This window comes from Budorcas taxicolor, chromosome 21 (assembly GCF_023091745.1).
Source record: "Budorcas taxicolor isolate Tak-1 chromosome 21, Takin1.1, whole genome shotgun sequence".
NCBI classification, from domain to species: domain Eukaryota; kingdom Metazoa; phylum Chordata; class Mammalia; order Artiodactyla; family Bovidae; genus Budorcas; species Budorcas taxicolor.
In genome coordinates, this window is record NC_068930.1 from 29,105,124 (window position 1) to 29,129,204 (window position 24,081).

The 24,081-nt window shown below is 39.6% G+C and overlaps 1 protein-coding gene across 2 annotated transcripts; it reads left to right on the forward strand.

The window, feature by feature from the left end:
* The first annotated feature begins 914 nt into the window (after positions 1 to 914).
* Positions 915 to 22,142, forward strand: MORF4L1 (mortality factor 4 like 1). 2 transcript variants are annotated; one of them, XM_052659578.1, is made up of 13 exons: positions 915 to 1,050; positions 5,157 to 5,203; positions 6,981 to 7,048; positions 12,275 to 12,394; positions 13,629 to 13,715; positions 14,078 to 14,158; positions 15,656 to 15,681; positions 16,111 to 16,199; positions 18,022 to 18,123; positions 19,186 to 19,274; positions 19,755 to 19,927; positions 20,205 to 20,289; positions 21,399 to 22,142. In XM_052659578.1, exons 1-13 carry the CDS (start codon positions 1,011 to 1,013, stop codon positions 21,481 to 21,483), a joined length of 1,092 nt encoding a protein of 363 aa, XP_052515538.1. In that variant the 5' UTR covers positions 915 to 1,010; the 3' UTR covers positions 21,484 to 22,142. The 2 variants fall into 2 exon arrangements, with proteins under 2 accessions (XP_052515538.1, XP_052515539.1); XM_052659579.1 differs by lacking the exon at positions 12,275 to 12,394 and having other exon boundaries at positions 918 to 1,050.
* Positions 22,143 to 24,081: the final 1,939 nt, after the last annotated feature.

Genomic DNA, 24,081 nt, shown 5'->3' on the forward strand with positions numbered 1-24,081 from the left:
CTGTCCGTGGAATTCTCCAGGCAAGAATACTGGGGTGGGTTGCTATTTCCTTCTCCAGGGGATCTTCCCGACTCAGGGATCGAACCTGCGCCTTCCGCGTCTCCTGCACTGCAGGCAGACTCGTGTATATTCAGTAACAGCAACTAACTGTGCCCTAACAACAACTAGGTGACAAAAAATTGCACAAGTAGGGCAGGTGCAGAACCCCGACGTCGGTACGGTGTAGGTGTAGTGTTATTCACGGTCGCCTCTTTCGGCGGCAAGCCGAGCTCCAGCATCTCTAAAAGCCAGAGGTCGACCCCTCAGCCTGCCCCATGTCGCCCGCTTCGTGCCATTTCCGCAGGTCTCGGGTGGGGAAGGGGAGGCCCAGGACCCAGCTTGCTGAACGAGGAAACATCCAGACGCAGACTCCATGAACTTCCCCGTCTCTGGCCAAGATTGCTGGCCCTGAAGCTTCCCTGTGCAGAAACTGCTCAACATGCTACTGAAAAGGGGCTTCAGAGGCCGCCATTTCTCTCTGGCCATTCCCAAGCCCATATCGTTGCGGCCCATTGCCCATGGACCTCCGCAACTGAGTCTTTCCCCTTCTTTTGTGTGGGTTAGGCAAAGCTTGGCTGTCCCTCACTCCGACAACAACTTAAAATCAAATCTAGGAAGTAAAAACCCCGGGGATGGGGGTGGGGCAGGGGGGTTAGGGGTGGGGGAGGGGAGGAGGCCACCGCCCCGCCCCCGCCCCTCGGCTCCTCCAACGCCTCGGAACTACCAATCCCAGCGTGCCCCGGGGCGGCGCGGGCGCAGGGGCGCGTGCGCGGCGGGCAGCCGTTGGCTGGAGCAACAGTTGGGCCGGTCGCGGTGCTGGGCGGTCTGCGGGCGCTGGCAAATCGGGCCCAGGATGTAGAGTTGGCGGTGCCTGACGGCGCGTCTGACGCGGAGCTGGGTGGGGTAGAGTAGGGGGCGGTAGTCAGGGGTGGTGGGAGAAGGAGGAGGCGGCGGCGGTGAATCTTTTATAAATGGCGCCGAAGCAGGACCCGAAGCCTAAATTCCAGGAGGGTGAGTTTGATCCCCTGGGGACAAAGCATCTAACGGCCCGGAGAGGGAGGCGGTCTCGGGACGGTTGAGATTTGGGGACTGGGGATGGCGAGGGCCGTGCCCCCAGGCGGCGGCGGGCAGGGCTTTGTGCGGAGAAAGCGCATTGCGGCGAGGTTTTTCTGTGCTTCGTGAGGATAAAAACACTTTGGGAGGCGAAAGCGTTAGGCAGGCGTTAGAAGGCGAGAGGGAGCCGTTGCCTCGTGGCACAGCTTTGGTGCTGTGTTTGTTGTTGAGAGGAAGAGGGCGCGGAGAAAGTAGCCTATTGTAGGGAGGCGGCGGGCGCGCCATGGCGGCCGTTAGGGGAAGTGATGTGGCGTGGGGGAGGGGAGGCGGCGGCGGCCGTTTCGGGCTCCCGTCCGCGTGGGCGTCCGAGGGTTGGCGCTCCGCGGCGACCTCCAGCCGCGGGTGGGTAGCTCGCGGTGGAGCCGCGGAGCCGCGGCTGGAGGGGCTTGGCTTCGCGTCTCGGGGCGGGAGAACTGCGTTGTAAGATGGCCGCTGCAAGATGGCGGGCCCATCATGGCCGCCGGCGCCTGGATCCACGGCTCGCGGCGGCAGACGCCGCTTTAGGGCAGAGGAGCGCCCCCTTCTTCGCCCGCCGCCAATCGGGAACCGGTTTTTCGGCGCTGGCCCCGGGGAGGTGGGTGGGGACAGGAGGGAAAAGCGCAAGCGTTCACTCGGCTTTGTGTCGCCCGAAGGCATCCCTTTGCTCTCGGAAAAGCGGAGTGTCGGTGTCCTATGGGAACGTGAACGCGCTCTGGCTGCGCGGTGGCTTGTAAAGCAGTAATGAAAAACTGCTTTAATGCGGTGTTACGACCTCATTTATGTGAAGTCCCGTTGTCTTGATGTCAGCCTTTTAAGTACGGCAGTGGTTTGGTTAATTGCAATAATTGATTAACTGATTTGAAAGTTGAGTTTTATTGTCTCTGATCAACGTGAAGGCTGACTGTAGAGAGCCTGATTTCCAGAGGAAGACAGCTCTGTAATTTTCACTATTACTGCATCTGTTAATTTATATAGTGGACGTTTAACAGTAAACTAAAGTGGATATAAAATTGTGTGAGGCAAGCAAGAACACTTTAAAATCCTCATTCACATTATTGTGGTTGTACGTGTTAGATACCACGGATGTCGAGACGTCTGCAAAAAATTGTGGGGATGTTCAAACTTTGACGTGCGTTAGAATTACTTTGAGTCATACACGCAAAACCCAAGCGTATTGTAACAGAATGGAATATTTAAAAGATTGCCGCGGGTGTTTTCCCTGTAACTGACTCTTAATACCTGCTTTCTCTCACTCTGAGAAGCTACGTGACGACTACTGTGGATTGCTTGCATTGCTTTTTTAAAATCAGATGTTTTAGAGCAAGGATTCTTGATCTAGGGTGTTTATAATTCAGAACACCCCTTGTACTTGGACAGGAAAAAGTTTTTTTCGATTTTTTAACTAAAATTAAATCTACAGTTACGACTGTAGATTTCCTCCCCCACAGAAAAGCAAAACAAGACCCTCCCACAGTAGTATTAGCTGTAATGTTTTCACATCCCAGCATTAAAGTTGTGGAAGATACATTCAGATGTATGCTTTTCGTTGTTTCAGAATTGTGGTAGTTTCCTGGATCAGCAGCTAAATGTTTATTGTATCAATTAAGGAGCTCATATAATACCATAATACATGATGTTTTAAGTGTTTTTATAACTGTCTCAATATAGTTCGTTTCTTTTGTAGTACGGTTTTACATGTTTGTAGAAACATTCTGAGAAAAGGCCCAAAGACAACTAGACTGAAGGGTCCACTGCACAAAAAAATTAATCCTCACTGTAGGACATCAAAGGAAAACGACACAGACTTGGAACAGTTAAGGATGGCTTTCTGGAGGAAGTGCTTTAGTTCTAAACTGGAAAGGATGGTAGAGTGAGGGAGGATCCATATGCTGCTGTAGCAGTGAATTGGAGAAGAGGGCGGCGGAGGATGAGTTGGTTAGATAGCATCACAGACGTAAGTGGACATGAATTTGCGCAAACTCTGGGAGATAGTGAGATAGTGAAGAACAGGGAAGCCTGACGGTGCTGCAGTCCATGGGGTCGCAAAGAGTCAGACACGACCGAGCGACTGAACAGCAAAAGGAGCCAGTGTAGCGCTATGGGTTTGAAAGCTACCTGAGTCTTTGCACTTTGCAGACGTGTTTTCTACTCCTGTGTCAAAGTTGGTTTGTATAACCATCTTTTAAGAAATTACTATTTTGGGGATTCCCAGGTGACCCTAGTGATAGAGATCCATCTGCCAGTGGAGGAGAAGGGGAGAGCTGAGGGTTCTGTTCTCTGCGTGGGTAGAGATGCTCCCCTGGAGAAGGAAAGGCTCCACTCCAATGTGTTTGTCTGTGGAAAATCTCCATGGACAGAGGAGCCTGGTGGGTTACAGTCCATGGGATTGCCAAGAGTTGGACAGGACTGAGTTATTTAGAAGAGAATATCTTGTAAGGAGAAAGGAATATTCTGTAGGAACTAGCAGAATTATATTAAAACACTGCAGAAGAATTGAGCTAATGTGATGGTAAAAATACGAATGATGGGAAAGTTTTTTTCCGATTCTCTTTTAAACTTGAAAATTTCTGTTGTTAAATAATGGTGCAGCATATGTTACAAGCATTTTTTCAGCACAGTGACTGTTCTGCACTGCACTTGGTTCTTCCACTTGAAGTGTTAAAGCAAAAAGTAAAAACTATTGGGCATCTAACCCGTGTGGTGGGGGGGTAGGGTGGGGAGGGGAAGACCTTTTGGCTTGTCAGGAGGGTGGCTGATGCTGGAATTTGAGTAGTGTTCCTAGTAAGAAAACCAATGAGAGGATGAGGAATTGGAATCTCATCACTGTTGAATTTGACAGCATTGGGCAAAATTAGCTTTACATTTTGAATACTATTAAGGATTAAGGATGGAAAAGTTCAGAAAAAGTGAGACAGTGGTTTGCTCCTTCCCCAATTAACAGTCTTTCCACTTCCAGGAGAAATTAGGCACTTGTTTTGCTGGGTCATATTCCTCAACTTAATGTATATTTTTTTCAGCGAGATATTAGGGATAGGTAGCTAGAATGGAGGTCAAAGGGCCTTAGCCTCAGTGTGGTTGTCTTTGGTGGCAGCAACCAAAAGGAGGGAGACACTGGTAAGGCTGTTGTCAGGGTGCCTTTAAAGAAAGGCTAAAATTAGGCGCACCGGTCTCCCATCTTTGGTGCTTCGGAGTAGGCTCTATACCTTCTTCCTCTGTCCCTGTGGTCTTATTCTTGTCCACAGTATTCAGCAGTGGCTTTCTCTCGAGCTCCAGATATGTGTACTCAACTGCTCACTAGATGGTTCCAGTTTGGGTGTTCTGTAGCTACTGTAACTTATTCCAGAATTGATCTGAAACCCCTTCTCTATTTCCTTTTCTGGATAATACTTCCACCATGCTGGAAGTCAAGTTTAAACTGTTTATACTTTGGCTTAGTTGTCCTTCTCACGGTCTTTGATTCATACCTCCTATTTCTGTTCTTATTCCTGACTTTGAGAGAAGTCTCTGGTTTCCCTGTTTCTAGTCTCCACTTAAGTTCGGCATAGACTTAGCATCAGGCAGTGGTTCGTCAGTGGACCACTGCACAAGAATTTATGTTTCATCTGTGCTTTTGTATTAATTGTTTTCCTCAGTTGGGTTCTTTCTTTCTTTGCTGGGTTGGAAGCATAGAATAGGTAGAGCAGAAGGTTCTAAACTTAAAATTTCTTTAACTCTCAGATGTACATTGAAAAATAAATCAACCCTGCCAGTAGATAGCTATAGTAGATTTTACTTGCTTAGCAGGTGATAGATGATTTGATGATTTAAATAGATATATTAATTGTTGTTTCCATCAAATGCTGAGGTGTTTTTTGTCTTGAAATTTGATCTGAAGCGTTGATGTATACATTCCCTTATCCACTTGCTTATTAGTTTGAGGAACACCATAGTACAAGGGTGACGGCTCTCCTAGATGTGAATATTCTTATATATGAAGAGAAATCACAACTAACACAGTGCTTTTCCCCCGTTTTTTCCTTTTACAGGTGAAAGAGTGCTGTGCTTTCATGGGCCTCTTCTTTATGAAGCAAAGGTACAAAACCCGTTTTATATAAGAAGTTAGTTGAAACTACTGGTTTGATAGTTGAAACTACTGGTGTGATAATTAGATTTCAGTGATAGGTAGCTTTAGTGAGAGCTACCTTTTTCGCAGATTTTCAGGTTCATAGTTTCTCATCTTTCTTATCATTGTCTCACTGCTTGCTCAGTGGTTCACATAAAGCATCCTGCCATTCGTGTTACCCATCTGCTAAAGGCAAGTAGTTGGAAAATGAACGGAAATGTAGAGGTTTGACTATGGAAGCAAAATAGCATTGTTAGGTAATGACTTATGAGAAAATACTGCCAAAGTCAATTTTATTGGCAAATATAATATGCTGAGTAAGCACTGAGTAAAATTACGTGGAGGGTAAAGCTAACATTTCAAATGAGTACATTTAACTTTTATTTGTTAGATTGGCAAAGTTTGAATCCTGGGGTATTTTCTGTGTATCAATGTTGCGCAGAGGTTATAAAAACTGATTTTACATTTAACCAATGTATTGGATAATGCATTAATGTTTTTAGTGTTTGTTTCTGTTAACTTTTAGCACAAATATTTAAGCCATGTCAACTATTTTGACAATTGTTTTTAAGAAAACAAACGGTAAAGGCAATTTCTATGTATGTTCTTGGTGAATAGTTTTGGTCTGTGAAAAAGTCTTAACAGTTGTGAAGTGTCAGTGTTGCTAACCATTTTACTTATTTTGAATACATAATAGGTATATGTTTTTAAAGTTCTAAAATGACTAAAATTGGATTTATGGGATGGTCAAGAACTTCACGTATGTGTACATATATCTTAATGGTATAATACCAATACAGTTTACGGATGCATTTTATGTCCCAGTGATCATTTCTGTCGTTGAATGTTGTTTCTGTTGTTACCTAGCTTCTAGCAGGCTCTTCTAAACTGGCAACTTTTTCTGCTCTGGCAGCAGAAACACACTAGTGTACGATTTCAAATGGCAATTGGAATAACTTAAACTATTGTGGTTCTCTTGGTTTGCCTCTGATAAAAATTTTTAAAATCCAAAACCAGATAGTCATCACTTTTTCATGGTTAATGACTTCACTAATCAGTTTTAATGTGTTTGGCTGCTTTTAAGAAGAACACGGGGCTTCCCAGGTACGACTAGTAGTAAAGAAGCTGCCTGCCAATGCAGGAGACATAAGAGATACAGGTTTGATCCCTGGGTTGAGAAGACCCCTGGAGAAGGGCATGACAACCCACTCCAGTATTCCTCCATGGAGACTCCCATAGACAGAGGAGCCTTGTGGGCTATGATCCCCAGGGTTTGTTTTTTATCTGTCACTTTGTTAGTTGCTGATAATCAGCAGAATAGCTTATTGCCTTATGTAAACTAGTGAGCTTTTAAAATAATGTGGTGTAAATATTTTTCTTGAGCTTAATTTGTCTCTCCAGATATAGCTTTTGACTAGCTGGACTTGGAGAAAGCACAGCTACAACGTTCATTAGCTGTTCTTGGATAGCTATCTAGCCCACTGATTTAAGGTTTAGGGTAACTTACCTCCAGTGCTTATGGTTGTTTAGATTTGTTGGACTAACTCCCAACAAATGACTTTATGACTGTTTGGCAGTATAACTTTGAATACTAGTCTAAAGGCTTAAATAGTGTTCTTTTCAAGAGTTTCATTAGGTTTCTTTTGGCCACCAAAGAGCTTCAGTGTTGGATAGTTCAAAATTACCCAGGTAGTCTTTTTCTTTTCCTTCATTATTTCTGAATAAATTTTTTTCTTTTTTCTTTCAGTGTGTAAAAGTTGCCATAAAGGATAAACAAGTCAAATACTTCATCCATTACAGTGGTTGGAATAAAAAGTGAGTATTAGATTTTTTAAAAGCAATTTTTATCTATAATTAACAAGTTGGCTTTGTGTCATAAACTGATAGAAGCCTGTGCTTTTTAATTCTTGTACAGTTTTACTGTAAGTACATACTGGGGCAGAGGTGAACTTTGTAGTATGTTGAAATATAATAGAAATTAGGGTTTACTGCCATTTTGTTTTACAATCTGTGGCCTATTTCTTGTGTTCTGATATAACGTCTAATAGTCATTAGCCTGATTATTTTCTAGTTTTGGTACATTTTAGTGCAGCTTGAGGTTTTTTTTTATTAACAGACTTAGCGACTACAAATGATATTTCAAGCAGTTACACTCTAAACTAATTGGGGTTTTTCTACTAAGGAAGGGGGAAAAGATTTAAAAATTGCTTTATTTGGTTGGATGTATTGACCAAATCACGTTTTGAACTTTGAAAGCATAATTAAATACTAACAGTGAATTCATGTGGTTCACTTTTAGCATATGGTTTAACACAGGTACAGAAATGTAATTACAGAATCTTTTCCACTCTGAAGAGCTTTTTTTTTTTTTTTTTACAAAAAAGTGATATATTGATGTTGCTGGGAATGGACAGTGGTTGTAGACTGAAACACATTCTAGAATATTCAGCTTGTGGAGCTCTGTAAGTGATGGGTCTTTCTTCTTGGATTTCACAAAGAGCACATCTGACAATTGACTCATTTTTGGTGCTTGTAATTGAATCAGTTCGGTTCAGTCGCTCAGTCGTGTCTGACTCTTTGTGACCCCATGAATCACAGCATGCCAGGCCTCCCTGTCCACCACCAACTCCCGGAGTTCACTCAGACTCATGTTTATCGAGTCAGTGATACGATCCAGCCATCTCATCCTCTGTCGTCCCCTTCTCCTCCTACCCTCAATCCCTCCCAGCATCAGAGTCTTTTCCAGTGAGTCAGCTCTTCTCATGAGGTGGCCAAAATACTGGAGCTTCAGCTTTAGCATCACTCCTTCCAAAGAAATCCCAAGGCTGATCTTCAGAATGGACTGGTTGGATCTCCTTGCAGTCTAAGGGACTCTCAAGAGTCTTCTCCAACAGCGCAGTTCAAAAGCATCAATTCTTCGGCATTCAGCCCTCTTCACAGTCCAACTCTTCGCATCCAGACATGACCACTGGAAAAACCTTGACTAGACAGACTTTTGTTGGCCAAGTAATGTCTCTGCTTTTGAATATGCTATCTAGGTTGGTCATAACTTTTCTTCCAAAGAGTAAGCGTCTTTTAATTTTGTGGCTGCAGTCAGCATCTGCAGTGATTTTGGAGCCCCCCAAAATAAAGTGTGACACTGTTTCCACTGTTTTCCCATCTATTTCCCATGAAGTATTGGGACCAGATGCCATGATCTTAATTTTCTGAATGTTGAGCTTTAAGCCAACATTCCTCTTTCACTTTCATCAAGAGGCTCTTTAGTTCCTCTTCACATTCTGCCATAAGGGTGGTGTCATCTGCATATCTGAGGTTATTGATATTTCTCTTGGCAATCTTGATTCCAGGCTTGTGCTTCATCCAGCCTGGCATTTCACATGATGTACTCTGCATATAAGTTAAATAAGCAGGGTGACAATAGACAGCCTTGACGTACTCCTTTTCCTATTTGGAACCAGTCTGTTGTTCCATGTCCAGTTCTAACTGTTGCTTCCTGACCTGCATACAGATTTCTCAAGAGGCAGGTCAGGTGGTCTGGTATTCCCATCTCTCTCAGAATTTTCCACAGTTTATTGTGATCCACACAGTGAAAGGCTTTGGCATAGTCAATAAAGCAGAAATAGATGTTTTTCTGGAACTCTCTTGCTTTTTCCATGATCCCGTGGATGTTGGCAGTTTGATCTCTGTTTCCTCTGCCTTTTCTAAAACCAGCTTGAACATCAGGAAGTTCACGGTTCATGTATTGCTGAAGCCTGGCTTGGAGAATTTTGAGCATTACTTTACTAGCGTGTGAGATGAGTGCAATTGTGCGGTAGTTTGAGCATTCTTTGGCATTGCCTTTCTTTGGGATTGGAATGAAAACTGACCTTTTCCAGTCCTGTGGCCACTGCTGAGTTTTCCAAATGTGCTGGCATATTGAGTGCAGCACTTTCACAGCATCATCTTTTGGATTTGAAATAGCTCAACTGGAATTCCATCACCTCCACTAGCTTTGTAGTGATGCTTCTAAGGCCCTCTTGACTTCACATTCCAGGATGTCTGGCTCTAGGTGAGTGATCACACCATCATGATTATCTGGGTCATGAAGATCTTTTTTGTACAGTTCTTCTATATATTCTTGCCACCGCTTCTTAATATCTTCTGCTTCTGTTAGGTCTGTACCATTTCTGTCCTTTATCAAGCCCATCTTTGCATGAAATGTTACCTTGGCATCTCTAATTTTCTTGAAGAGATCTCTAGTCTTTCCCATTCTGTTCTTTTCCTCTATTTCTTTGCATTGATCACTGAGGAAGGCTTTCTTATGTCTTCTTGCTATTCTTTGGAACTCTACATTCAGATGCTTGTATCTTTACTTTTCTCCTTTGCTTTTCGCCTCTCTTCTCTTCAGTTATTTGTAAGGCCTCCCCAGACAGCCATTTTGCTTTCTTGCATTTCTTTTCCATGGGGGTGGTTTTGATCCCTGTTTCCTGTACAGTGTCACAAACCTCATTCCATAGTTCATCAGGCACTCTATCAGATCTAGTCCCTTAAATCAATTTCTCACTTCCACTGTATAATCATAAGGGATTTGATTTAGGTCATACCTGAATGGTCTAGTGGTGCCTACTTTCTTCAATTTAAGTCTGAATTTGGCAATAAGGAGTTCATGATCTGAGCCACAGTCAGCTCCTGGTCTTGTTTTTGTTGACTGTATAGAGCTTCTCCATCTTTGGCTGCAAAGAATATAATCACTCTGATTTCGGTGTTGACCATCTGGTAATGTCCATGTGTAGAGTCTTCTCTTGTGTTGTTGGAAGAGGTTGTTTGCTATGACCAGTGCATTTTCTTGGCAAAGCTCTATTAGTCTTTGCCCTGCTTCATTCCACATTCCAAGGCCAAATTTGCCTGTTACTCCAGGTGTTTCTTGACTTCCTACTTTTGCATTCCAGTCCCCTATAATGAAAAGGACATCTTTTTTGGGTGTTAGTTCTAAAAGGTCTTGTAGGTCTTCATAGAACCGTTCAACTTCAGCTTCTTCAGCATTACTGGTTGGGGCATAGACTTGGATTACTGTGGTATTGAATGGGTTTGCCTTGGAAATGAACAGAGATCATTCTGTTGTTTTTGAGATTGCATCCAAGTACTGCATTTCGGACTCTTGTTGACCATGATGGCTACTCCATTTCTTCTGAGGGATTCCTGCCTGCAATAGTAGAAATAATGGTCATCTGAAATTGAATAGCTTGTAATATTTACTCTGAGAGCCTTTTAATTTTGCTAATGGTGTTTTGTCCTTCAAGGATAGCACTGCCAAAAAGAGTAGTTCTTAGAGTTTTTTTTTTTTTTTAAACTTTACGTCAGCTCAGCCATGCCATCTGATTTGATGTATATTCTTGTTTTGGAAGGTTTTTTTTTTTACATTGACTGACTCTGTTTCTGTGATATTTCACACAGTCCCTTAGCTAGTGACCAACTCAGTTAATTTTATTAGTTAGAAGATTTTTTTCACAAGATAGTTCTAGCTAAGAAATAGTATCAGATTTTTTTGTCTTTTGTTCCATTAGTATAACTGTAGAAAAGTGGAAATCTAAAATGTATAGAAGCACATTCAATAAGTTGGTTTTTCTTCCAGTTAATAATTAAAATATTCCTCATAATGACAGTAATATAGTAACTTAAAGTGACTCTGTGAGCTTTTAATCCCTTTGGTCTTACAGAAGTAAACTTGTCTCTGATTTTAAATGGAATTTTAGGATTAATACTAAATTGATTCAAATATCCAGGAACATTTATCTTCTGGAGCTCCATTACTTTACAGCTTGCTCTTTCCTTTTAAAAAAAATGTTGAAACTGTGTCTTTCATTACACTCATGTTTTATATAAAAATACTATGGTAAAATTGAGAGTGTATTAGATATCATGAAAATCTTAATTCTGTATAGGAAAGCAAATATTTATGCACGTCATGAATGGGAACTTTAAAGGAAATAAAAGAAAAACAAATAGCAGATTCATGGACTAGGTCTGTGCCCCATCCCCAGGTATTTTTAATCCTAAAAGTAATTTAGGATTACATCTTAATAACTGTGAACACAACTTTTGTGCTTAACTCTTTCACGTATAGTATTTTCTGTTAAATTCCGTGTAGATGTGTACAACTTCAAGACTGGGTTTTAAGTTACATTTCCAACTTACATTGTGGAAGTACATAAAAAGCTTGTATTTTTTGATAGTATTGCCTGAAAATGTTTTTTCCTGTTATAGTATCTAGTAACAAATAAATGATAGGCTGCATAGTTTTTTGTATCTTTGTAGAGGATGTGTTTTTTGTAGTTGTCTTGGTATGTAGATAAATCTATGGGATTTGTTATATTGATCCTTAATAACTATTTAGAGGTTGCCTTTAAATCTGTACAGAATGTTTTTTATTTAGTGCTGTGTAAGTTAATGCCATGGATCATTGTGACTTTGGGAATTAATGACAAACTACCTTTAGAAAGTTCTGAAATTCTTTTGTTTGAGCTGTATGGAAAAATTTCTGGATGTTTGGCCTTCAGTTATACCCCAATAGTGATGTTCCTCAGAGCAAAAGACATCATTTCATTTTCCTGTGGGTCAGCAACTGTTTTCAGCGCCTGGCATTTAAAAGAAACTCTGAAATGGACTTTGGTTTTTAGATCAATGTCCTTATTTAGATGCATTTTTTATGAGAAGAAAGGAATTTTCAAGGTTCTCCTGTGGAACTTCCTAGTAAATAAAAGTTTGCTAACTCCCTGTAGAGAGAATTGGAACAGATATAAGTAGTAGGAGGAATAAGATCCTCATTTTGAAAATGGTTTATAAGATGCCATACTTTTAGAAAAGACTACAATGAAAGCCCAGTCTTCAAATTGGAATTTTCTCAAACTTCAGTAAATATATCCTTCTTCAAAAGCACAGTAGATACTCGATTTATTGACACAGACATTTAAATATTCCATTTGTAAGTAAATCTTAATAAAGCATAAGCAGAATTCTACACCTAGTTACTGAGATTACTTTGTACTATGCTGTCTGTATCAGAAGTGCTGTGAGGCCCAGGCGCTCTGAAAAAACTTTGAAGACACGTGAGGATATTGTAGCCCTTTTTCCTGTTCCTGAAGGAGCTCCCTCAGTACACCACCACCCCTTCCTGACCTCTAGGTAAATGCATGTTTTAAAGTTTTCTCTAGGAAATCATGTTGAGGGTTGCTTTTTATTATTTATTATTCTTTTGGCTACCTTACATAAGAGGTCAAAGGTGGGAAATCATTAAATAAAGACTTTGAGGATACAGCCTAATTGTGTCACTAAAGGAGCTCCATCAGCAGGAGGAAAAAAATTACTTTGCACAAAAAGTTCAGCACTGCCTAGGAAATACCCTGTCTTTTTCTCTTTGGGGAAAAAAGCCACATCAGAAGTATTGTTTTGAACAAGATCCTACTGTATAGCACAGGAAACTATATTCAATATCTCATGATAAACCATAATGGAAAAGATAATGAAAGGAGTGTGTGTGTATAATCTATTATAGAATCAGTTTGCTGTATAGTAATTAACACAGTATAAGTCAGTTTAATATCAAAATAAAATTTTTTTTGAATCTTGTTTTGAAGCTTTTCTGACTGGCAGAATGCTTTAGCAACTAGATATTTTTTAAGAGAGTGGTTGGTACTACCTTTTGATGTTTAGAAAGCCAAGAAGGTTTTGCCTTGGAAATTGGTAAATTATTTGTGAGTGAGTGATAACCATTGTAACACTTTAGTCTTAAGTGAGTTGATGTAGGTGGTATTGAGTTTTGTAGACCTCCTAGTATGGGTCTCATGGAGCTTGAGTGTTTATCTTCTATGCGTCAAAACTCTCAAGTGTTTTATATCTATTATTTAATTCTCTTAACAGTCCTGTGAGATAGATAATGTTTATCCCCATTATACAGGTGAAACTAAGGCACAGTGAGTTCTGAAATTTTGTATTGGAGAGAACCAGCTGGTTTTAGTTCTTTAAGAAGTCATCTTATGGATCCCTGTGCTTTTTTTAAAAAAGTTTTTCAGGTGCCTTTATTCTGCAAGGATAATTACTTAGGGGCTCTTAGGTTATATGCTATTTTAATATGCTGTACTCTTATGCCATTTTAAACAAACGATTTGGATAATCCTTTGGACTCTGGCACTTTGGATTTGGGGTATTTATTGCTTCTGAGAATGTTTATATTACCATTTTATAAAACATTTTCTCTAGACTTTCAGTCTAGTTGAGAATGGATTTGTAATGCCAGTTCATCACCTTAGTTCAGAGAAGTCCAAACTCTTGCCTCTTGGATTTAAAAGAAAAAATTGTAGAACAGTCTGAATACTAATGAAATATTTTTGAATGATATTTTAACTTTTCTCTTTTTCAGTTGGGATGAATGGGTTCCAGAAAGCAGAGTACTCAAGTATGTGGATACCAATTTGCAGAAACAAAGAGAGCTTCAGAAAGCCAATCAGTAAGTTTGTTTGCCACATAAATAGGAGACATGCCTGTAAGTTAGTTTATGGAAATGGAATCCACAATAGAAATCATGTTGGCTGCCTGCTTTTAAAATGATTCATAATATCTGTCAGCTGCTGTTACGATTTTGATCTCAAGTGATCAGAGAGGCCTTTTGTAGCCTTTTTACTCTTTTCTTTCTTAAATTGATTTTTGTAAATGTGTTCTCTTTGTCCAACTTGTTAATAAAAATTTTGTACCAGAATATGTATAGCCTTGGAACTTCAATTTGAATATAAATTTCAAAATGGAATCAAGGTATCAATTTATTCTATATAAATATTTTATGATGATATATCTTTGAAATTATTTTTGAAGGGAGCAGTATGCAGAGGGGAAGATGCGAGGGGCTGCCCCTGGAAAGAAGACTGCTGGGCTACAACAGAAAAATGTTGAAGTGTAAGAAGCTCTTTGTTTTAATTTTACACACTGTGAAATTCAAGCTTGATACACTTAGAATTTATTGAAAGTGGAAACTGGAACATTGTTGTGATTTGAAAAATGCCAGTGATAACCTCATTGGCGTTGGGTTATTGAAACTATATATTGATTACATATTGATTCCTTCATTTTCCTTAGAAATTTTTTTTTTGCCACTTAACTCATTTTTAAGTGTACAGTTGGGTGGCATTAAGTACATACACAACCCCTCCTTTGTTTAATCTTTACTTTTTTGGCCATACTGGGTGGCAAAACTCCTGCCTTGTGCAGTTGAAGTGCAGAGTCTTAACAAGTGAACCACCAGGGAATTCCCTTACAGTCATTCAAGTTAGAACAGACGTGTGCCTATAATGTGTTTTTCTTTTACAAGCATTAGCATTGGATTCTCAAGACACAAGTTTTGAGATTTGAGGGTTAGATTTGCTTTTTCAGTATTTTTCCTATTGCTTTTAGACCTTAACTAGTGTGACTTTACTACCTAAAAATTAAAGACAGTATTGAAGATAACTATGCATTTTGAAATGTTTGCAGTTTTATTTGGGGGGGTAAGAAGATAATTAGGCAAGGATTAATGGATTTGGTAAGATAATTGATTGATTTGGCAAGGATTACTATTTGAGATTGATTCATAGCTTCATTTGTTAATAAGTAGTAACATATTTCCATGATGTTGATCTTTGGAAAACTTAAGAGTAAACACAGGTAGTTAACATTTATAAATATTAAAACTGTAGAAAAGCAAACACATTCAGGTGTAATGTGATGGTCCCTCCAGGCATAATCTATAATCATGGCTTTATAAATTTTTTCCTTGTGTTCCAGAAATAATTAGATATTATGTCAGGATTAGTAATTCACTGTTGGTGCATACATAAATAGCCATGAGATAAATTACTGTTAGACATAATAGTCTAGACACAGGCTTTGTTCTATGGATGAGCAGAGTGTTTAGTGTTGTAAACAAAGGAATGTAGTTTTGAGAAGAAATAAAGTGAAACAGTTTGACCAGTGAGAGTGGAATAATGCATTGGTGTGAAACATAATAAGTCTAACGTCAAATTATGCTGGTTCTAAAGTAATTGGGGAAAATATTTTAATCTTTGGAGTTTTTTGTGTTTGTTGAACTAATAGTCTTATGAAGCAGATTCTTTTTAATATAATTTACATGCTATAAACTTACTAATAGACATAAATAATAAAACCCTGGGAGAAGATCTTATGATATGGTTTTGATTTTTCTGCTGTCTAGAGGGAGATGTGGATTGAGCCAACTATCAGTAAAAAAGTCCTTGAGTCTTGAGTAGTAAATAAGAATATGCAAGAAATAAGATCAGGCAAAGATCGCTGCCTGATCTTAACATTAAGGCAGTATTTCTCTATGGACTCAATCTGGTAGAAGGGAATTTAAATCAGAGACAATAGTGATAATTAGCTTTTTTTCTTTTTTCCCTTCAGGAAGACAAAAAAGAACAAACAGAAGAGTAAGTATATTAACTGTCTGAGTTAATTAATCTGCCTTTGTAACATTTGCATTTTGAATTCATTGTTAAATTTTAAGTCACCAAGTTTTAGAGTAAGCATATGTTGATGGTCTCATGAGTCACAGCAGTGTTACAGAGTTAGGTACATAGCCATAGGGAACTGACATTCTTTCTACTGTGGAAAAACATAAGCATTTATTCTATTTGTGTTTTTTAATGACTGACCCTGAGATAACTATATTTTAAAAATAGATGGTAATATTAAATATTGCTTTGTACTAGATGAGCTGTTCATAAGAGGTATATTTTTGGTAGGAATCTGATTATTCAATGTAGATTTAAGTAACATCTATGTAATGGAAGGGTCAAGGAGTAAAGAGTTACTCATTAAGCCAACAATTTCCCTTCCGTACCCCCAAAATTTTACAGCACCTGGAAATGGAGATGGTGGCAGCACTAGTGAGACACCTCAGCCTCCTCGCAAGAAAAGGGCTCGAGTAGACCCTACTGTTGAAAATGTGAGTCTTTCCTTACATTTATGTTAATAATTGCATGTTAGAATTTTTAGTCTGTCCTGTTACAATACGGATAAAATAGTCATAGAACTTTTGACTCAGAAGCATTGCTATCAGTTCAGTTCAGTCGCTCAGTCGTGTCCGACTCTTTGCGACCCCATAAATCACAGCATGCCAGGCCTCCGTGTCCATCACCAACTCCCGGAGTTCACTCAGACTCAACGTCCATCGAGTCCGTGATGCCATCCAGCCATCTCATCCTCTGTCGTCCCCTTCTCCTCCTGCCCCCAATCCCTCCCAGCATCACAGTCTTTTCCAATGAGTCAACTCTTCGCATGAGGTGGCCAAAGTACTGGAGTTTCAGCTTTAGCATCATTCCTTCCAAAGAAATCCCAGGGCTGATCTCCTTCAGAATGGATTGGTTGGATCTCCTTGCAGTCCAAGGGACTCTCAAGAGTCTTCTCCAAGACCACAGTTCAAAAGCATCAATTCTTCGGCGCACAGCCTTCTTCACAGTCCAACTCTCACATCCATACATGACCACAGGAAAAACCATAGCCTTGACTAGATGGACCTTAGTCGGCAGAGTAATGTCTCTGCTTTTGAATATACTATCTAGGTTGGTCATAACTTTTCTTCCAAGGAGTAAGCATCTTTTAATTTCATGGCTGCAATCACCATCTGCAGTGATTTTGGAGCCCCCCAAAATAAAGTCTGACATTGTTTTCACTGTTTCCCCATCTATTTCCCATGAAGTGATGGGACCGGATGCCATTATCTTCATTTTCTGAATGTTGAGCTTTAAGCCAACTTTTTCACTCTCCTCTTTCACTTTCATCAAGAGGCTCTTTAGTTCCTCTTCACATTCTGCCATAAGGGTGGTGTCATTTGCATATCTGAGGTTATTGATATTTCTCCCGGCAATCTTGATTCCAGCTTGTGCTTCTTCCAGTCCATCGTTTCTCATAATGTACTCTGCATATAAGTTAAATAAGCAGGGTGACAATATACAGCCTTGACGTACTCCTTTTCCTATTTGGAACCAGTCTGTTGTTCCATGTCCAGTTCTAACTGTTGCTTCCTGACCTGCATACAGATTTCTTTTAATTACTGAAGTGAAAATATTATTTTTTAGATAAAGGATATATTTGTATACATCTTTATTTCATGTGTTGCACTAGATGTATTCCTTCAGGTTTTATCCCTAACTCATCACATGTTTGTTTTAAGCCCTGTGTTCTTGTATAAGACTAAATAGTTCTTTGGTATTAAGATTGAATTGACTTACTAGGTCACATTAAATTGATTTACTGATTTAATAAACCCACAGAAAAATGCCAAGAAAGCCTATCAGTTACACGTGTATGTGTGTGGGTATAATAGTTTAGGATTTTTACATAAGTGAATTAAATGTCTAATTTATTATATTTATAATCTCGAGTTACGAATTTGAAAAGAGAAGTTTAAGAGAGTCGTGTTTGGGCTTCATTGAAGATGTGGCTATTCGAAATGAATAAGTTTTGAAAAGACTAAAATACATTAAGTTGGAGAGGTCATTTATAAAAGAAGGGAAATTTTGCTTTAAAAAAAAAAGCGTTCACATGAAAAAGCATCAAGTAGACTATCAAGATTCTTTTCTCCCAGGAGTTAGCTGTATGATCTTAATTCATTTTACTGTTTCCAAGTGACAGTTCCAGTTGTCCGTTTGCGTAAAGAATTTATTCCAAGTGCCTCTAAAGGTTCAGAAAAGCTTTTAGAAAACTCTTAGGGTGGCTGGCTCTTGAGCTAGAAAGAACGGTGTTTAGTACTATTCCTTTTTGTTTAGGAAGAAACATTTATGAGCAGAGTTGAAGTTAAAGTCAAGATTCCTGAAGAACTGAAGCCATGGCTTGTTGATGACTGGGACTTAATTACCCGGCAAAAACAGGTAACCTGGTGTTAGATAGATTGTAATCTATATGATAATGGTCTTGCTAGTGTAAAATTTTTTTTCTAAAGGAAAAGGCTGTAGACTTGGACATCGAAGGTATGACTGATGGGATTTTTAATTCAGGGACTAGGCTGAGCACTTTGATTATCAAAAAGGACTGGGAGAGGAATAAGCAAGGTACGTGTACAAAAGACTATGCGTTTACAGTTACTTTTACAGAGGTTTAGATAACTGTTGGCAGTGGCTAGGACATGAATACATCATTCTGAAAATGGATTTAAAAAAGAACCATATTATTTCTTGTTTAATATCATTGAAAGTGGGACATCGTCACATATAGTGCTGCGTGGAAATAGGAAGCACACAACTGCTTCTGCAGGTATTTGTGATTTCCAAAAGAACCTGAATCTGATCAAGCTCCTAGGTTTTAATTACAAGTGTACAGGAAAGAGGGACGTTGTGAGGTATGTGTGTAACATCACAACGGTACAGCCACCAAAGTCCAGAGTGAGGCACTCTGTAGGACAGAAGAATCAGTTTCTTAAAATAGCACAACCAGGGGTAGGGGAGAAATGAGGACTGTGTGGGATAGGCATCAGTCATAGGCTGTGCAATATGTGGACTTTGAGTCTTGATCTGACTCTGAAGCTAAAGGTTTAGCTCTGTTCTCCCACTTGGCAGCTTTTTGTGTTTTAGTTTTGACGTTTAATGTAACACTGGGACCCAACCTTGATGTGAAGATAAAGAGTGTGTTAAGCTAAGTGTTACAGGCAGAATGATACATGGTGACTTGATAGCACGTCAGAGGTGAATTTATGTGCAGGTGTACTCCACATAGAGTGTATCTGTCCAGTGTGGCAGTCACTAGCTACATTTGGCTGTTGAATTAAATTAAATTTTTAGTTCCTCTGCCACATGATCCGTGTTTTTAAGTGCTGAACAGTGTCCTTTTCTTTTTGGTAATACTATCAGGTGATCTTTTATTGCATTAAAACTTCGCCAGTGTACTTTTTCTTTGAAAAAGAATGTTAATATTCAAGTGTATTTTTGTTTTCAAAGCTCTTCTATCTTCCTGCCAAGAAGAATGTGGATTCCATTCTAGAGGATTATGCAAATTACAAGAAATCTCGAGGAAACACAGATAATAAGTAAGAAAATACACACATCTTTGAAGTATACCAAAGACATTTAAAACATTATTTCTGAATCAATTATCTGAAACATGTACTTTAAAACAATACCATCAGAAACTAGCAAAATAGAATTTCATTGCTTAGACATAAGGTTTAGCTGGTAGACATTTATTAAAGGGCCAAGTCAGTAAATGTTCCAGGTGACATTGAAGAAGCTAATCTATGTAACTGTGTATATAACCATTTAAAACACAACTGTTTGAAAATGTGAAAACTAAAATCCATCCCTAACCTGTGTGTTGTAGTGTGCTCACCAGTGGTTTGTTTTTTCAGATTGATTTCTTACCTCTTATTAAATCTCTCTCTGTTTAGCAGAGGTTCATTGTCATTGGTTTAGCATTTAACTTCTTACCCTCATGTTTGCTGACTGAATCTTCATCTCTCAGTTCATTCAGTGACCTGCTCTGAAGGTATGTACTTTGGTTCCCTTGTCAGGGAGTATGCAGTCAATGAGGTTGTGGCCGGGATAAAGGAGTACTTCAATGTGATGCTGGGCACTCAGCTGCTCTACAAATTTGAGAGGCCGCAGTACGCCGAGATCCTTGCGGACCACCCTGATGCCCCCATGTCCCAGGTGTACGGGGCGCCACATCTCCTGAGACTCTTTGGTAATGATCCCTTTTAGAAAATAGTTCTACTTTCTCGCCTGGAGCCTTTGATATTTTTGTCTTTCCTGATTTATATTAAGGGGTAACATAAAATAACATTCTAAAAGACTGTTTAATTCCAATTTGAACTTCTGTTTCATATATATTAAAATCTAAAGTCAGTTTGTAAAATCATATGTCTTAAGGAAATTAGTGATGGTTGCATTTGCTCACATAATAAAGTATATGCTCATAATGCTACCTTGGGTGTAACTTTGACTGCATTCTTTTTAAATAGTACGAATTGGAGCAATGTTGGCGTATACACCTCTGGATGAGAAGAGTCTTGCTTTATTACTGAATTATCTTCACGACTTCCTAAAGTAAGTCTAAAAATTAATGCTTGAAGTTAAAAACATGAATTTATTTTAGTGTACTGCAAATTAGTCTCGATAGATTGGCACTGTAGATACTATAATAGAAATAAAGTAAAACAATATATGTTTAGCATAGTTAAAATGTCTCTTGTTATTTTGGGGATGAACTAGGGATGGCTTATATTTTTGGGAAAATGGAAAGTGCAATCCTGATTTTTACAGTTTTCCGGAGGGCACTTTGGTAATATATATAAACATTTTAAATGACCAGCAGTTAGGCTTCTGGGAACTTGTCCTATAGAAATACTTTATATGCACAAAGATCTCCAAGCATGTTTATTAAATTGCTATTCATGGATAAAGGTAGGTTTACATATACTGATCAAGAAAGATGTCCAAGGTATGTCAATTTAAAAAAATTAGATTGCAGTTGAGTTTGGTATGATCCTCTTTTTTTGTAGAGAAACATTTTCAGTCTTTGGAAAAGATTTGGAAAAATAAGTATTATGCTTAACAGTGAGTTATTTCTTGGACATAGTATTGGGAGAAGGAAAGTTTTTTAATTTTCCTAAAATGGCGCCATGTATTGTATAATAATTTTAAAATCAGTGTGAACTTGGAAATTACCTAGCTTTTATAGTCTTTGCTCTACCAGTGATGAATATTCTCTCCCTCCAATTTCTTTATGAAATAAAAGTGCTCTACTACTTGACATTTTAGGGCCCTTTGATTTTTATGGTGTTACTTTCAAGTTGAGATTTACTTGTCAACTTCTGAATCTAATATTATGGATTTCAAAGAGCTAAAGAAGACACCCTAGCTGTTAACTCTTTCAGGGTAATGACACCTGTTAAGGGTGGTCCCAAGCACTCAGGTTGGTATTCTTGTGACTCCTGTTTTTTGCTTCTTTGAAATAAGGGGAGTAATTCTAGACTTCCATCTTTTTTATGCATTGTTGTCTGGTATGTAACCCTATTTATCTGAGTTGTAATTAAATGGTTGTGATATGTATTTTAAAGTGCTTTGTGTGGCTTCTGTATGTAATTGATAAGATCAAAATAGGATCAAAATACAATTCTTTTTCATACTTGTAATGAATAACATTTCATTTTTAGATACCTGGCAAAGAACTCTGCAACTTTGTTTAGTGCCAGTGATTATGAAGTGGCTCCCCCTGAGTACCATCGGAAAGCTGTGTGAGGCGCGTGCACCCACCCACGTTTGATCTCTGTAAACACCTTTTTGTTTCTTAGTCCTTCTCTTGTACAATGTACTTTGGAAATGTTCGTGTATAACAAAATTGATGTTTGTTTTCTGTTTGATTTTAAACAGAGAAAATAAAAGGAGTTACAGCTCCTTTTTTCTTTCCTTTTTTTCATTTCAAAGTTGCTACCAGTGTATTCAGTGATGGACAACAGAGAGACATACTGTAGAGCGTTTTATTGCTTAGTTGACAAAGCTGCTTTTGAACGCTGGTGGTTTCTATTCCTTTGACACTACGCACTTTTATAATATGTGTTAATGCTATATGACAGAATGCTCTGATTACTAGTGCCAAAGGTTCAATTCAGTGTATATAACTGAACACTCATACATTTGTGCTCCCCCCTTTTTTTTTATGGTGCTTAAAGTAAAGATCCCATCCTTTGCGAGTCATCCATCCATGTTGTTCCTTAGGCATTTTATCTTTGCTCAGATTGTTGAAGAACGGTGGCTTGTTTCATGGTTTTTGTATTTGTGTCTAATGCACGTTTTAACATGATAGACGCAATGCATTGTGTAGCTACAGTTTTCTGGAAAAGTTAATCTTTTAGAAATTGTTTTTCAGATCTTCAATAAATTTTTTCTTTAAATTTCAAGGAGCAGTGTACTTGTGTGGATGCATTACAGAACCTTTGTGTATTGTGTGTGTCTTCTCATGTTCAGACAGTGATTTTTCTTTGAGGTGAGTGATTGTCTTGTTTTCTGTGGGATGAGAAGTTTGGCTTCCTGATCTGTCTTCAGTATCTACCTTCATCTGCCAGAGCAGCTTTGGTTGTCTGTTCTCTTGAGTTCTGGCTGAAAAGTTAGAAGTTTGTATGACTATTTTTCTACTTTTCATGGAATGTAGATTTTGAGCATTGAGGGAGTTTTAGCTGTTTGACAGTTGCTGCTGCTGCTGTTGCTAAGTCGCTTCAGTCGTGTCTGACTCTGCGACCCCAGAGACGGCAGCCCACCAGGCTCCCCTGTCCCTGGGATTCTCCAGGCAGGAACACTGGAGTGGGTTGCCATTTTCTTCTCCAATGCATGAAAGTGAAAAGTGAAAGTGAAGTCACTCCGTTGTGTCCGACTCTTAGCGACCTCATGGACTGCAGCCTACAGGCTCCTCCGTCCATGGGATTTTCCAGGCAAGAGTACTGGAGTGGGTTGCCATTGCCTTCTCTGTGTGACTGCTAGCCTTTTGCTAATTGTTTGAGGTGTTTACTAACATTATTCAGTGCCTAAAATTTGAGCTCCTTCCCCCAACTTAAATACAGACCTCCTCGAGAGGGTTTGACTTGTGTTTCCTTGACCTCCCTCACCTTTGTTTTGTGGAAGTTCTTGAAATTAAAGTAGTCTCATCTCTGCTTCTAGGAGCATCCCATGATTTCCTTTCTGTTTCCCTGTATAATCCTTCCTGCCTCAGTGCCCAGGTATTCCTGGGAATGGTTACAAACCATAGAATCTACTGGCCAGAAGCTGGGCTTATGCAGAGAGCTAGGCGCAGAGCTGTTTTTATTCTTCCCGAGCTGTGTGAACATCACTCACTGTCTGAGGCTCAGTCTGTTTTTGTCTGAGAGATGAGGTTAAAACAACATACCAGACGGTGGTTATGTACTGTTGACAGGTGAGTTGTCATTGTGATGAAGGAGAATGCTGCACTTAGTTGATCACTCATGTTTGACTCTCTGACCTCACGGACTGTAGCCTGCCAAACTTCTCTGTCCATGGATTCTCCAGACAAGAACACTGGAAAGGGCTGCCATGCTCTCCTCGATGAAGAATAACTCTCATTTTACCCTGGTTGTCCTGGGACAGAATCAGTCAGCTCTGGGATCTTTTTCCGTCTTTGTGGCTTGGCAAAGAGATGGCTCAGCAGATGTGACTTTGCTCAAAGGAAGAACAGGCTGAGACTGGAGGCTGAATTGCAAAGGTTCCCCCACTGCTGACAAGGCCACCTTGTCAGCCTGGAAGCACCACTGTCAACACAGACGCCTCGAGGTTCCCAGCGCCACCCCATCTACGTGGACCCTCTCGGTGCTCACCCGCAGTGTCCCCTGTTGAGTCAGGAAACCTTAGAAGGTTGGCACCTTTGCTGGTTCGAGGTTTTCCTGTCACCTAAGCAGGTTAGAGGTGTGTGTGGGTGTCCAGAATGCCTCTGCTTGTGAGCTTTCAACAGTCACTTGCACAGTAACCTCATGTTTTCTTTTACTCATCGGAGACTTCATTGTCCAGGGGAGCGGTGAGATTCTTTGCCAGCAGGCTCAGCATGGGGTTCACATATCTGTCTTCAAAGTTTTCGCAACTTCTTCAAATTCAATCCCACAAGAAAGTTGCCAGAGTAGTAGATGAGTACTTCCTTGTGTGCTCTCCACCTCTCAGATTTACCTCTTGTCTTTGTCACATTTTTGTGCACACATGCACTCTCCACAGAAAATCACTTTATTTCTCTGAATGATTTGAAAGTAAAAATAATTGCATTTTTAAGTCTCAGTGCAAGATCCTGTGTGAGAAAAGCTGGACTAGAGATTTCATTATACACTAATTTATTGGAGGGGG

What these genes read in the sequence shown, in the direction of transcription:
- MORF4L1 (XM_052659578.1), top strand. Translation starts at nt 1,011, where the DNA reads ATGGCGCCGAAGCAGGACCCGAAGCCTAAATTCCAGGAGG. An exon ending in CAACAGAAAAATGTTGAAGT is followed by an intron (nt 14,159 to 15,655) that starts GTAAGAAGCTCT and finishes TTTTCCCTTCAG; the next exon opens with GAAGACAAAAAAGAACAAAC. An exon ending in TAATTACCCGGCAAAAACAG is followed by an intron (nt 18,124 to 19,185) that starts GTAACCTGGTGT and finishes TTGTTTTCAAAG; the next exon opens with CTCTTCTATCTTCCTGCCAA.